Source organism: Chamaea fasciata, unplaced genomic scaffold (assembly GCF_029207755.1).
Source record: "Chamaea fasciata isolate MVZ Bird 193981 ecotype frontalis unplaced genomic scaffold, bChaFas1.0.hap1 SCAF_225, whole genome shotgun sequence".
NCBI classification, from domain to species: Eukaryota; Metazoa; Chordata; class Aves; order Passeriformes; family Sylviidae; genus Chamaea; species Chamaea fasciata.
In genome coordinates this window covers 19,561-33,197 of record NW_027094310.1, presented here as the reverse complement: position 1 = coordinate 33,197, position 13,637 = coordinate 19,561, and the positions used below count along the sequence as shown (strand labels likewise).

The following is a 13,637-nucleotide window of genomic DNA, read 5'->3' as shown; positions in this document are numbered from 1 at the left end:
ATTCCCCGGGTCACCCTGAGCCCTCCCAAATCCTCTCAAACAAACCCCGAGCGCCCCGAATTCCTCCCCGGGACCCCCAAAACTCCTCCAAGTCCCCCCCCCCGGCTGCCCGGAGCCCCCCCAGAGCCCCCCGCTCCCCCCCCATTCCCCCCCCCCGTTAATGCTCTTAACGGGGATCAGCGCCCGCAGCGTCGGGGGGGTCGGGGGGGGGGTTTGGGGACATAAACACGCGAATTTGGGGGTGGGGGGTCCCCAAACCCCCCCGGGGCAGCGCGGGGTGGGGGGGGACCCAGCCCGGGGATGCGGAGCCGCTGCCGCAGTGCCCGGGGGGGGGGCGCGGGGGGGGGAACTGCGGGGCCGGGGGGGTTGCGGGACCCCGGGGGGGGTTCTGAGGGTGGTTTTGGGGTGTTTTGGGGGGGTCTGCCCCGATCTGAGCCCCCCCCCAAGGTGTGACCCCCCCCCCCTTACCTGCGCTGCGGCCGCGGCGCGCGCTGAGACCGCGGCAGCTCATCACACCCCGGGGGGCGGGGCCTGCAGGACACGCCCCCGGAGCCACACCCCCTCCCTGGGCGTTACCATGGCGACGAAGGCGGAGGCCACGCCCCCTTCGCCAGAGGTTTCCCGCCACTCGAGCTGCCCCGCCCGCCAAGGGGCGCTGTGGGGAGAGGGGGACAAAGATGGCGGAGGAGGCCGTGAGGGGGGTGAGGGGGCGAGGGGGGTCTGGGGGGATTTGGGGGGGTTTTGTGGGGTCCGCGATCACTAGAGAGGATTGCGGGAGCTTTGGGGGTCCCCGCGGGCGGTTTTGGGGGTTCTGAGGGGTCACTGAGGAGGCCTGTGGGGCCTGGTGGACATTGGGGGTCACTATGAGGGGTCAGTGGGTTTGGGGTCCCTGGGGGGGGTCACTGAGGGGTCACTGAGGAGGCCTGTGGGGCCTGGTGGACATTGGGGGTCACTATGAGGGGTCAGTGGGTTTGGGGTCCCTGGGGGGGGTCACTGAGGAGGCCTGTGGGGCCTGGTGGACATTGGGGGTCACTATGAGGGGTCAGTGGGTTTGGGGTCCCTGGGGGGGGTCTCTGAGGGGCGGTTTTGGGAGGTCAGGGGTCACTGGGGAAGGTTTTGAGGGGTTTTTGGGGGGTCTCCCCACCTGTTCGGGCCCCGCAGGTCCTGGAGCAGCTGCTGGTGGCCCTGGGGACCCCCAAAAACGGGGAGCCCCGACGGGGAGCTCTGCTGGTGGCCCTGACGGCGAGCGGGCACCCAGGGGGGCTCCCCTGCACCCTCACAGGTGGCTGGGGGGTCCTGGGGGGTCCTGGGGGGCTCCGGGCTCCCCTCAGACCCTCTGACCCCCCCATTTTCTCAGTGGCGGCCTCAGGACCCCTCGGCCGTGACCTCGACCCCCAAGCGCTGGGGGGAGGTAAGAGAGCCCCCAAAACCCTCCAGAGACCCCCCCCCCCAAAAAACTTCTCTGTGACCCCCTGACCCCCCCCAGGGACACCCCAACTCCTTTCAGAGCCCCCCCCCCCCCAAACCTCTCTGGGGGTCCCCTAAAACCCCCCCAAAAATCCTCCCCAAACCCTCTAAACCCCCCCAAATCCCTCCCAGCCCCCCGGGGGGAGCTGCCGGGAGCCCCCCCAAATCCCCCCCCGTGCTGCGGGAGGATCCTGGCCCAGGCTCAGGTGCAAAGGAGCTTCCAGGTGAGTTTTATTTTGGGGGGGGGGATTTTGGGGTCTCCCCCCTCTCTCTCTCTGTTCGCTTTCCCAGCCCCCCCAAAGTCACCTTGGGGGTGGGAATTGGGGTCGGGGGGGGCCCCCGGGAGCCCCCCCGGGAGCGGGAATTGGGGCAGGAGGATAAAAATAGTCGGGGTGGCCTGGATTTGGGGGGGGTGGGGGGGGAAATAATGGGGTCACTGGTGGGGGGAGGGGAAATGGGGTCACTCGGGGGGGCTGGGACCCCCTAAAACACACGGGGGGATGGGGTGGGACCCCCACAAACTGGGCCAAGTTCCTTGGGGGCTATTGGGGTGCCCTCAGCCTCCCCCCAGATTTGCCCCCACCCCGGCGGTCGTGGGGGATTTTGGGGTTCCCCCCCCTCCCAGATCTGTCACCCCCTTCTGCTGACCCCCGCCCGGAGATCCCTGTGGCGGCTCCTGCACCGGACCGGCCTCGTGCACCCCGAGGTACCAGGTGGGGTTTGGGGGGTCCCCAAAAAGGGGAGGGGGTTCCCCCAATAACCCCCCCGGCCCCCCCCCCCCCCCACCAGGTGGAGTTTCATTTCTGTGTCAGTGTGGATGGGAATGTCGCGTGCCGAACCCTCAGGTGAGAGCCCCACCTTGGGGACACCCCCACCTTGGGGTCACCCGAACTGGGGTCACCGCACTCCGGGGGACCCCCTAATCATTGGGGTGTTCCCCCCCCCGCCGCCCCCCACCGTGTCCCCCAGCCCGGAGCCCCCCTGGGCACAGGCGGGAGTGAGGCTGAGAGTGCAGAGCCAGCACTTCACTGGGTACGGACTGGGGGGACTGGGATGGGACTGGGATGGGACTGGGGGGACTGGGGGACTGGGATGGGACTGGGGGGACTGGGGGACTGGGATGGGACTGGGATGAGGCAGGGGGTGGGTCTGGGATAGATTGGGCTGGGCTGGTCCGAACTGGTCCGTACTGGTCCAGACTGTTCCGTACTGGTTCGGACTGGTGTGTACTGGTCTGTACTGGTCTGGACTGGTGTGTACTGGTGTGTACTGGTCTGTACTGGTCCGGACTGGTGTGTACTGGTCCGTTCCCCCCAGGCCGGCCCGCAGCCGCCTCCGCCCGTGCCCGGGGCCGCCGGTGCCGCTGCCGGTGCCGCCCCCGCTGGCGGCCGCGGGCTTCGGGGGGGACCTGGAGCTGCTCCCGGTCAGCGCCCTCAGCCCCCCCGGGACCCCCCCCCGGGACGGGCCCCCCCCTCCGCCGAGTGCAAATATCCGGGCCGGGGGGCACCTGGGGGGGGCTGGGGTGGGATTTGGGGTGTTTGGGGGGGATTTGGGGTGTCCAGGGTGGGATTTGGGGTGTTTGGGGTGGGATTTGGGGTGTCCCGGGGGGATTTGGGGTGCCCAGGGTGGGATTTGGGGTGTTTGGGGTGGGATTTGGGGTGTTGGGGTGGGATTTGGGGTGTCCAGGGTGGGATTTGGGGTGTCCAGGGGGGATTTGGGGTGTTTGGGGTGGGATTTGGGGTGTTGGGGTGGGATTTGGGGTGTCCAGGGTGGGATTTGGGGTGTTTGGGGTGGGATTTGGGGTGTTGGGGTGGGATTTGGGGTGTTTGGGGTGGGATTTGGGGTGTCCAGGGGGGATTTGGGGTGTTTGGGGTGGGATTTGGGGTGTTGGGGTGGGATTTGGGGTGTCCAGGGGGGATTTGGGGTGTTTGGGATGGGATTTGGGGTGTTGGGGTGGGATTTGGGGTGCCCAGGGTGGGATTTGGGGTATTGGGGTGGGATTTGGGGTGTCCAGGGGGGATTTGGGGTGTTTGGGGTGGGATTTGGGGTGTTGGGGTGGGATTTGGGGTGTCCAGGGGGGATTTGGGGTGTTTGGGGTGGGATTTGGGGTGTCCAGGGGGATTTCGGGTACCCAGGAGAGGTCTCCGAGTGCCCGGGGCGAGTTTTGGGTTGTCCGGGGGGGGTCTCAGGGTGCTGGGGGTGGGCAGAATTTGGGTTCCCTGGGGGATCTCAGGGTGCCCCGGTGGGATTTTGGGGTTCTGGGGGATTTTAGGGGGACACCACCCCCCTCGTTGTTCTCTTTGACCTTCCCACCTTTACCTGTTCGACCCCGCGGGGCTCCCCGTGCCCCCACCGCCCCCCCCGGCCCTGGGGGACCCCTCTCTGCTGGGGGACTGGGGGGGCTTCGGCCTGGCTGCGACCCCCCTGAACCCCCAAACCCCCCCGGACCCCCGAGGCTCCGGTGAGGATGAGGAAGGTCCGTGGAGTTCCAGGATTTTTTGGGGGGGATTTTGGGGGAATTTTGGGGTTCCCCTCCCCACTCAGCCCCCCCGTTGTCCCCACAGAGCCGGTGCCCCCCGATGTCACCTTTGGGGTGTGCTGGGACCCCCCTGAGGGGGACGGGGACCCCCAAATCCCCCTCGAGGGAGACCCCAAAACCCTCCTGCTTTTCCTCTTCCTGCGGCACCGGGACCCCTTTGGGGAGTACGACAGAGGTAAAAGGGGGGGGGACCCCGATTTTGGGGGTGTCCCCAAGTTCTGGGGGGTGTCCCCCTGCGTTGTCCTCTTGTCCCCAAGATTTTAGGGGTGTCCCCACGATTTTGGGGTGCTCCCCGTGCCCTCCTCCCCCAGACTCCACTTTTCCAGCCCAGCCACCCGACCTGGGCTGACCCCAAGCTTTGGGGGGTGACCCCAAGCTTTGGGGTGGTCCCCGAAGTTCAGGGCTGTCCCCCCGCTCCTGGGGGGGTCCCCCACGGTTCTTGGAGCCCCCCCAAATCCGGGGTGTCCCCCTCCCCGCCCAGGGATGCGGCGGCTGCTGCTGCCCCAGCTGGAGCCCGCGCTGCGCCTCAGCCGCCCCGCGCTGGCCCGGGGGCTCCGCACCCTCCTGCACCCCCTCCTGGGGGGGCTGCGCCGCCAGCACCAGGTGGGTGCGGGGTTTTTGGGGGTCCCCCCGAATCCCCCGTGACCCCCCCGAATCCCCCGTGACCCCCCCAAATGCCCCGTCCAGGCGCAGCAGTGCGTGGCCCGAGCCCAGGCCCTGGCGGCGGCCGCGGTGACGGCCGTGGTGGCCGCCAGCTCCAGCGCCCGCTTCCGCAGCGCCTGCCTGGGCGCCCTGCAGGTTTGGGGGTTCGGGGGAGGGTTCAGGGGGGCTTCCCTCGGGGCTGGGGGGGTTCGGGGGTGTCGCCGGTGTCACCGTGTCACCCCCCCCCCCAGGTGCAGGACACGCCGGCGCTGGCGGCGGCCGCACGCCGCAGGTGGGCCGAGGTGTCGCGCCGGCCGGGGCTGCCCCACGGGGGTGAGGGGGAAACGGGGGGTGGGGGGGTCCCCAAAACCCCCCACCCCTCGGGCACTGAACCCCCTCCTGCGCCCCCACAGAGACCCCCCCAAAGCAGCGCCGGGGGCGGAGGGAGGAGCAGCAGGAGGAGGAGGAAGGGCTCCGGAGCACGCAGGGCCAGGTGGGGTTCGGGGGTCCCTCCCTCCCCTGGGACCCCCAGGACCCCCCAGTAACCCCAGGAACCCCCCAACTGCAGGACCCCGACGAGTGGCTGCTCTGAGGGACAGGACGGAGCCCCCCGCCCTCCCAGTTCACCCAGTCCTGGCTCATCCCAGTACCCCCATCCCAGTTAAACCAGTCGCTCCCAGTTCCTTTCATGGGTTTCATTTCCTCCAGTCACTCTCAGTTACTGTATCCTCACAATCCCAGTTCTCCCAGTTCGCTCCCAGTTTCCCAGGGTCAACCCCAGTTGTCCCAGTCATTCCTGCTTCCCGCAATTTCTCGTCTCCCCCAGTCCATCCCAGTTTCCCACCCGACCCCATCGCCCCGCCCGGCCACTGACGCCCTCCTTCATTTACATAGCCGCGCCCATCACCTTTCCTTATCCCCGCCCACCCCACGCACCGCTCCCTCCCCGCCCCCGGCCCCGCCCCTTTCCCCGCCCCCCGCGCAGGCCCCGCCCCGCCATGGCGGCCCCGCAGCCCCCCGGTTCCCCGTGGGCCGGGCCGGGGTCGGGAGCGGCCCCCGGAGCCCCCGGAGCCGCCCGGGCCGGGCCCTGCTGGGCCGCCGTGCTCGGCTGCCTCAGCCTGGCCTGTTCCTACGTGGGGAGTCTGTACGTGTGGGGCAGCCCCCTGCCCAGGTACGGCCCGCCGCCTCCGGGGGTCTGGGGGGGATTTGGGGGGTCTCGGGGGGAGTTTGGGGGGTCTCCGGGGGGTTTTGGGGGGTCTCAGGGGGGTTTGGGGGAGATTCGGAGTCTGTACGTGTGGGGCAGCCCCCTGCCCAGGTACGGCCCGCCGCCTCCGGGGGTCTGGGGGGGATTTGGGGGATCTCGGGGGGAGTTTGGGGGGTCTCCGGGGGGTTTTGGGGGGTCTCAGGGGGGTTTGGGGGAGATTCGGAGCCTGTACGTGTGGGGCAGCCCCCTGCCCAGGTACGGCCCGCCGCCTCCGGGGGTCTGGGGGGGATTTGGGGGGTCTCGGGGGGAGTTTGGGGGGTCTCCGGGGGGTTTTGGGGGGTCTCAGGGGGGTTTGGGGGAGATTCGGAGCCTGTACGTGTGGGGCAGCCCCCTGCCCAGGTACGGCCCGCCGCCTCCGGGGGTCTGGGGGGGATTTGGGGGATCTCGGGGGGAGTTTGGGGGGTCTCCGGGGGGTTTTGGGGGGTCTCAGGGGGGTTTGGGGGAGATTCGGAGCCTGTACGTGTGGGGCAGCCCCCTGCCCAGGTACGGCCCGCCGCCTCCGGGGGTCTGGGGGGGATTTGGGGGATCTCGGGGGGAGTTTGGGGGGTCTCCGGGGGTTTTGGGGGGTCTCAGGGGGGTTTGGGGGAGATTCGGAGCCTGTACGTGTGGGGCAGCCCCCTGCCCAGGTACGGCCCGCCGCCTCCGGGGGTCTGGGGGGGATTTGGGGGGTCTCGGGGGGGTTTGGGGGGTCTCAGGGGGGTTTGAGGGGAATTTGGGGAGGCCTGGGGGCGAGCACGAGCGGTCGGAGAGGGATCTGCGGGGTCTGTGGGGCACCTACGAGGGAATTGGGGTGTCTGAAGGGGATTCGGGGGGTCTGGGGGCAGCTGAGGGGGGTCCTAGGGGGATTCGGGGGGTCTGGGGGCGTGCACAGAGCATCGGGGAGGGGTTTGGGGTCCCTGGGGGGGATTTTGGGGTCCCTGGAGGGGTTTGGGGTCCCTGGGGGGATTTTGGGGTCCCTGGGGGGGATTTTGGGGTCCCTGGAGGGGTTTGGGGTCCCTGGGGGGGATTTTGGGGTCTCTGGGGGGGCTTTCGGGGTCCCTGGAGGGGTTTGGGGTCCCTGGGGGGGATTTCGGGGTCCCTGGAGGGGTTTGGGGTCCCTGGGGGAATTTTGGGGTCCCTGGGGGGGATTTTGGGGTCCCTGGAGGGGTTTGGGGTCCCTGGGGGGGATTTTGGGGTCTCTGGGGGGGATTTTGGGGTCCCTGGAGGGGTTTGGGGTCCCTGGGGGGATTTTGGGGTCCCTGGGGGGGATTTTGGGGTCCCTGGAGGGGTTTGGGGTCCCTGGGGGGGATTTTGGGGTCCCTGGAGGGGTTTGGGGTCCCTGGGGTGCCCATAGGGTTGGCACAGCCCCTCGGCTGTTTTTCGGGGGGATTTTGGGTGCACAAAGAAGGCCTGGGTTGGGGGAGGGGGTCTCCTCAGCGCCTGGGGGTGTTGTGGGGATATCGGGGGGGCGGATTTTGGGGTGCAAACCCCCCCCCCCGGGACCCCCCGTCCCCAGGGACCACCCGTCGGAGATCAAGCGCCGCTTCACCAGCGTCCTGGTGGTGTCGGGGCTGTCCCCGGCCCTGGTGTGGCTCTGGAAGGAGCTCACGGGGGTCAAGGTGAGCTCGGGGGGGTCCCCAAAAATCGGGGGGAGGGTCCCAGAGCCCCCCCCAGACCCCCCTGACCCCCCCCATTTCCCCCCTCTCCAGGCTGACACCCCCCTGCCCGCGCTGCTGGGGCTGCGCCTCGAGGGGCTGGTCCCGGCCACGCTGCTGCCTCTGCTGCTCACCATGGTGGGTCTGGGGGGGCTGAGACCCCCCCCAAAATATCCCTGGGACACTCCTCGGGGATCCCCAAAATCCTCCTGAGCCCCTGGACCCTCCCCAGAATTTATTGAGCCCCCTCCTCCCCCGGATGCTCTGCTTGGGTTCTTCGTGTGTGGTGGGTGTGGGAGGGGTTGGGACTCCCCCTAAAATCCCCCCTGGGACCCCCAAAACCCACTCAGGACCCCCCTCGGGACCCCCAAAATCCCCCTGACTTCTCCTGGCCCCCAAAGCCCCCCCCCAAATTCACTGACCCCCCCAGATCCGGCTCACCACGGTGGGTATGAGAAGGGCTGGGACCCCCCCCCCCAAAATCCCCCCTGGGACCCCCCAAAACCCACTCAAACACCCCAAAACTTTCCCTGAGCCCCCCCCAAACCCTTCTGACCCCCCCAAACCCCCCCTGACCCCCCAGATCCTGTTCCTGGGGCCCCTGATCCAGCTGTCCATGGACTGTCCCTGGAGGTGGCTCGATGGCATCAGGGTGGCCCTGGGTAAGGGGGGGACAATTTGGGGAGGGGGCGAGAATTTGGGGGGCTCAGGAATTGGGGTTGGGGGGGGTCCCCAAAACGGGGAGTGGAACCTGGGGGGGGTGAGGGGGTGAAATGGGGGAGTTTGGGGTGGTTTGGGGGTTTTTTTTGGGTTTGGGGAGCTTGTGGGAATCTGGGGGTTTGGGGGTCAGTTCTGTGGGGTTTTGGGGCTCAGCTCTGTGGGGTTTTGGGGCTCATCTCTGTGGGGATTTGGGGCTCAGTTCTGTGGGGTTTTGGGGCTCAGTTCTGTGGGGTTTGGGGCTCAGTTCTGTGGGGTTTTGGGGCTCATCTCTGTGGGGATTTGGGGCTCAGTTCTGTGGGGATTTGGGGCTCAGTTCTGTGGGGTTTTGGGGCTCAGCTCTGTGGGGATTTGGGGCTCAGTTCTGTGGGATTTTGGGGCTCAGTTCTGTGGGGTTTTGGGGCTCATCTCTGTGGGGATTTGGGGCTCAGCTCTGTGGGATTTTGGGGCTCAGTTCGGTGGGGTTTGGGGCTCAGTTCTGTGGGGTTTTGGGGCTCAGCTCTGTGGGGTTTTAGGGGTTGGTTCTGTGGGGATTTGGGGCTCAGTTTTTTGGGGTTTTGGGGCTCAGTTCTGTGGGGTTTGGGGCTCAGTTCTGTGGGGTTTTGGGGGTTGGTTCTGTGGGGTTTTGGGGCTCAGTTTTTTTGGGTTTTGGGGCTCAGCTCTGTGGGGATTTGGGGCTCAGTTTTTTTGGGTTTTGAGGCCCAGCTCTGGGGTTTTAGGGCTCAGTCCTCTGGGGTTTTGGGGCTCAGTGTTTTGGGGTTTTGGGGCTCAGCTCTGGGGTTTTGGGGCTCAGTTTTTTTGGGTTTTGGGGCTCAGCTCCGTGGGGTTTTGGGGCTCAGTCCTATGAGGTTTTGGGGCTCAGCTCTGGGGTTTTGGGGTCCCCCAGACCCGCGGCTGTGGGCGCTGTGCCTCGGCGACGTGCGCTGGCTGCGGAACCAGGTGGTGGCCCCGCTGACAGAGGAGCTGGTGTTCAGGGCCTGCATGCTGCCCATGCTGGTGCCCTGCACGGGGCCCGGCCCCGCCGTGCTGGCCTGCCCCCTCTTCTTTGGGGTCGGTGAGTGGAACCCCAGAATATCCCAAAAACACCCCAAATCCCCACCCCAAAACCCTGCTGTACCAGCCTGCCCCCTGTTCTTAGGGGTTGGTGAGCGGGATCCCAAAATAACCCCAAAAACCTCCCAAAACTCCCACTGACTCCCCTCCCCTGCAGCCCTCAATGCTCCCCGAACCCCCAAAAACCCCAAATCCCCCAAAAACCCCAAATCCCGCTGCCCCCAGCCCATTTCCACCACGTGATTGAGCAGCTCCGCTTCCGCCACGGCTCCGTCGGCAGCATCTTCATGGCAGCGGGTGAGGGGGGGTTTGGGGAGGGGGTCTGGGGGAAATTTGGGGGGTCTTGAGGGAGTTTGGGGTGTCCAGAGTGAGAATTGAGGGAGTCTGGGGGGTTTTTATGGTGGCTTGGGGTGGTTTGGGGGGCTCCAGAGGGGTCTTGGGGTACCCCAGGGCTGTTCTGGGGGGAATTTGGGGTGTCGAGGGTGGGATTTTTGGGGCCAGGGTGGGATTTGGGGTGTTTGGGGTGGGATTTGGGGTGTTTGGGGTGGGATTTGGGGTACCCAGGGTGGGATTTGGGGTGTCGAGCATGGGATTTTGGGTGTCAAGGGTGGAATTTGGGGTGCCCAGGGTGGGATTTGGGGAGTTGGGGTGGGATTTTTGGGGCCAGGGTTGCCCTTGTGGTTCCTTTCAGTCTCTGGCAGGGCTGGGGGATGGATTTGGGGGTCCCGGGGGGTTTTGGGGTGCCCCTGACCCCCCTTTTCCTCCCCCGCAGCATTCCAGTTCTCCTACACGGCCGTGTTCGGGGCCTACACGGCCTTCCTGTTCCTCAGGACCGGTGGGTCTGGGGGGCGCGGGGGCTTCCATGAGCCCCCAGGGGTGTTCAGGGGGGATTTTGGGGTCCCCAGTCCCCGTTTCCCTGTCCCCAGGTCACCTGGCGGGGCCGGTTCTGTGTCACTCCTGTAACTCCATGGGGTTCCCAGGGGGACATTGGGATGTCAGGGGGGTTTGATGTCCCTGGCAGAGGTTTGGGGTGTCCCGGGTGTGTTTTTGGGGTGCCAATGTCCCCGTTTCCCTGTCCCCAGGTCACCTGGCGGGGCCGGTTCTGTGTCACTCCTTCTGTAACTCCATGGGGTTCCCGGCGCTGGGCGCGGCCCTGGGGCACCCGCGGCGCCGGGCGCTGCTCCCCGCTTACCTGCTGGGCGTGCTGGGCTTCCTGCTGCTGCTGCACCCCCTGACCGAGCCCGCCTTCTTCGGGGCGCGCCCCCCCTGCCGCGACCCCCCCGCCTGCTCCTGACACGGGGGGGGGGCGCCCGCCCCTCCCCCAACCCCCCCCTTTTTATAGGAGCCGCCACACAAGAGTCTATTTTTGTGATTAAAGTGGTTTAAGGCTTTGTGCGGCGCGCTGGGATGGACTGGGGCGGGACTGGGATGGGAGTGGGGAGGGCTGGGGAGGAGTGGAAAGGAATGGGATGGATTTTGGGGGGACTGGGATGGACTGGGAGGGGACTGGGATGGATTTGGGGGGACTGGGATGGACTGGGATGGGACTGGGATGGATTTGGGGGAACTGGGATGGACTGGGATGGATTTGGGGGGACTGGAATGGACTGGGAGGGGACTGGGATGGATTTGGGGGAACTGGGATGGATTTGGGGGGACTGGGAGAGGACTGGGATGGATTTGGGGGGACTGGGAGGGGACTGGGATGGATTTGGGGGGACTGGGATGGATTTAGGGGAACTGGGAGGGAACGGGTCTGGCGCTGACCGTGATGGACTGGAAGGGGAGTGGAATCGACTGGGATTGAACTGGGGGGAACTGGGCCGGCGCCGACTCGGGCCTGGGGCTACCCCGGGGTCCTCCCGTCCGCCAAGGGGCGCTGCCCGACCACCAAGGCCACGCCCCCTTAAGCTCCGCCCGCCGCCCGTGTCCAGCGTCGCTTTATTGGCTCGTGAGCCCCGTACACCCGCGCGGGACCACGCCCCCACGGCGAGACCACGCCCCCACGTCCCTCCGGTTCCCCCGGGGGCGGGGTCCCGGTCAGGGCGGGTGTCCCAGTCCCGGTGTCGCCGGTCAGGGCGGGTGTCGCATCCCGGTGTCCCCGGTCAGGGCGGGTGTCGCATCCCGGTGTCCCCACGCCGGTGTCGCCGCTGCCGCCCCGCCGCCCGCTCGGCTCGGTCCATGCCGGTGCCCCGGGCGGGTTGCGGCGGTCAGGGCGGGTTGTCGCCGTCGCGGGCGGGCCCGCCGTGGCTGTGCGCCTTGCGGACGTGCCGGTACAGGTCCCCGGACTGCGTGTAGGAGCGCAGGCAGTGGCGGCACTCGTAGGGCCGCTCGCGGGTGTGCACGGTGGCGTGGCGCCGCAGCGTGTACGAGCACGAGAACGTCTTCCCGCAGGTGGGACACGTCGGCGCGTCCTCGGCGAAGAGCCCGAACCCGCCGCGGGGCTCCAGCGGCGCCAGGAACAGCGGCTCCCGCAGCCCCCCCAGCGCCGAGCTCAGCGCAGCCCCCTCCCCAAATCCCCCCGCTCGGACTGGCGGCGGCGGCGGCGGCGGCGGCGGCGGGGGAGGCGGAAGGGGCGCGGGGAGGCGGCGGGCGCCGTCGGGTTCCTCGTCCGAGATGACGATGGCCTCGGCCTTGATAACGGCGGCCGGGACGGGGAGCGCGGCCCAGGGACCCCCACCCGCGGCCGGGGGAGCGGCTCCGGGGCCCGGCGCCGCCTCGCTGGAGCTGCTGGGGCTGGGCGGGGGCCGCTCGCCCCCCACCCCGGGCTGGGTGGTGTCGGCCGCGTCCACCAGCGGCGGCTCCGGCGGCGTCCCCGCGTCGCCCAGCGGAGGCTGAGGGGGCTGCGGGGGCTGCGGCGGCGGCGGCGGCGGCGGCGGGCTGGGAGCGTCCTCCTCTCGCTTGGTGCTGTCGGCTTCGGCCGGGCCCCGCGCCTGCAGCTTCTTCTTGCACAGCTTGACCACGTCGTTCATGTGCAGGTAACTGGCGGCGGCCAGCACGTCCTCCAGCGGGGCCGCCAGCGCCAGCCGCCCCTCGTACATGAACTCCAGCAGCAGCGCGAAGGCCGGCGCCGTGACGATGTCGCTGTTTAAAGCCACCACGGCTCCCCGCGCCCCTCCGGCGCCGCCCGGCTCGGCGTAGCACAGGTGGAAGAAGGAGCTGCAGGCGGCCAGCACGGCTCGGTGCGCCGGGAAGGGCGCCGTGCCCACCAGCACCGTGCAGTCGCACAGGATCCCCCGGGAGCGCTGCTCCCGCAGCCCCCGCAGCAGCTGCCGGCTGTGCTCGGGGAACTCCATCGGGCTGAAGGGGGGAAAACGGGGGGAAAAATGGGAAAATGGGGGGTTAGTGCTCGGGGAACTCCATCGGGCTGAAGGGGGGGAAATGGGGGAAAATGCGGGCGTTAGGGAGAGGTCAGTGCTGCGGGAACTCCATGGGGCTGGAGGGGGAAAAATGGGGAGATCGGGGGTCTGGGAACTCCATGGGGCTGGGGGGAAAATAGGGGGAAAACGGGGGGAAATGGGGAAAAACGGGAAAATGGGGAGTCAGTGCTCCAGGAACTCCATCGGGATGAGGAGAAAATGGGGGGAAAGCGGGGAAAACGGGGATTAGAGCAGGGCCGGGGCTCTGGGAACTCCATCGGGCTGGGAGTGATTGAACTGGGGAGGGGGGGGATGGAGGGATCAGCGGTTCGGAATTCCGGGGGGCCGGAGGGGGGAATGGGGGGTGACAAAGGGGCTGGGGGAGAGGAAAAGGGGGATCGGAGGGGACAATCCCAGTCAATCCCAGTCAATCCCAGCGGGGCTGGGCCGGGCCCGCCGGGGCCCGTCTCGGTCAATGCCAGTTTGGCCCTGTGTCACCCATTGGGTCCCAGTCAATCCTGACGAGCCCCGGTGCGTCCCAGTCAACCCCAGCGTGGCCCGGTCCATCCCACGAGTCCCGCCCGGCCCCAGGCCAGACCAGTTGGCCCCAGTTTGTCCCAGTTCCCCCCCAGCGCCCCCGGCCCCGCTCACCACAAAGCCGCGGCCTGCCGACGCCCCGCCTCCCCGCGCTGGTTGGCGGACTGGCGTGGCCTCCGCTCGGCTCTCATTGGTTGATTTACCTGTCACTCAGTGTGATCGGGCCGAGGAGACTCAGAGGCGATTATTAATTAGCTGCGTTTGCCGCCAATCAGGAATTCGCGCTGTTGATTGGCTCTCCGGAAAAGGGCGGGGCGGAATCTCCAGGGCGGTGGTTGCCATGAGCACAGGGGCGGGGCGATGCCATGCAGGCCCTCGGGGGCGGGGCACCGGGCGGAAGCAGCATTCTGATTGGTCGCCGCGTG

General features: G+C 68.1%; 2 protein-coding genes across 3 annotated transcripts; one reads left to right on the top strand and one right to left on the bottom strand.

Annotated features, from left to right (window-relative positions):
- Positions 1 to 5,616: 5,616 nt before the first annotated feature.
- RCE1 (Ras converting CAAX endopeptidase 1) lies at positions 5,617 to 10,709 on the top strand. Its single transcript, XM_066208355.1, has 8 exons — positions 5,617 to 5,819; positions 7,408 to 7,510; positions 7,601 to 7,684; positions 8,130 to 8,208; positions 9,150 to 9,317; positions 9,542 to 9,613; positions 10,089 to 10,151; positions 10,399 to 10,709. The coding sequence occupies exons 1-8, from the start codon at positions 5,647 to 5,649 to the stop codon at positions 10,608 to 10,610; spliced, it is 954 nt and encodes a 317-aa protein (XP_066064452.1). The 5' UTR covers positions 5,617 to 5,646; the 3' UTR covers positions 10,611 to 10,709.
- Positions 10,710 to 10,809: 100 nt separating this feature from the next.
- Positions 10,810 to 13,442, bottom strand: ZBTB3 (zinc finger and BTB domain containing 3). Of its 2 annotated transcripts, none has more exons than XM_066208354.1 (2): positions 13,416 to 13,442; positions 10,810 to 12,616 (listed from the first exon to the last, which is right to left on the bottom strand). In XM_066208354.1, exon 2 carries the CDS (start codon positions 12,610 to 12,612, stop codon positions 11,527 to 11,529), a length of 1,086 nt encoding a protein of 361 aa, XP_066064451.1. In that variant the 5' UTR covers positions 12,613 to 12,616; positions 13,416 to 13,442; the 3' UTR covers positions 10,810 to 11,526. The 2 variants fall into 2 exon arrangements, with proteins under 2 accessions (XP_066064451.1, XP_066064450.1); XM_066208353.1 differs by lacking the exon at positions 13,416 to 13,442 and adding an exon at positions 13,327 to 13,368.
- Between the last annotated feature and the right edge of the window lie 195 nt (positions 13,443 to 13,637).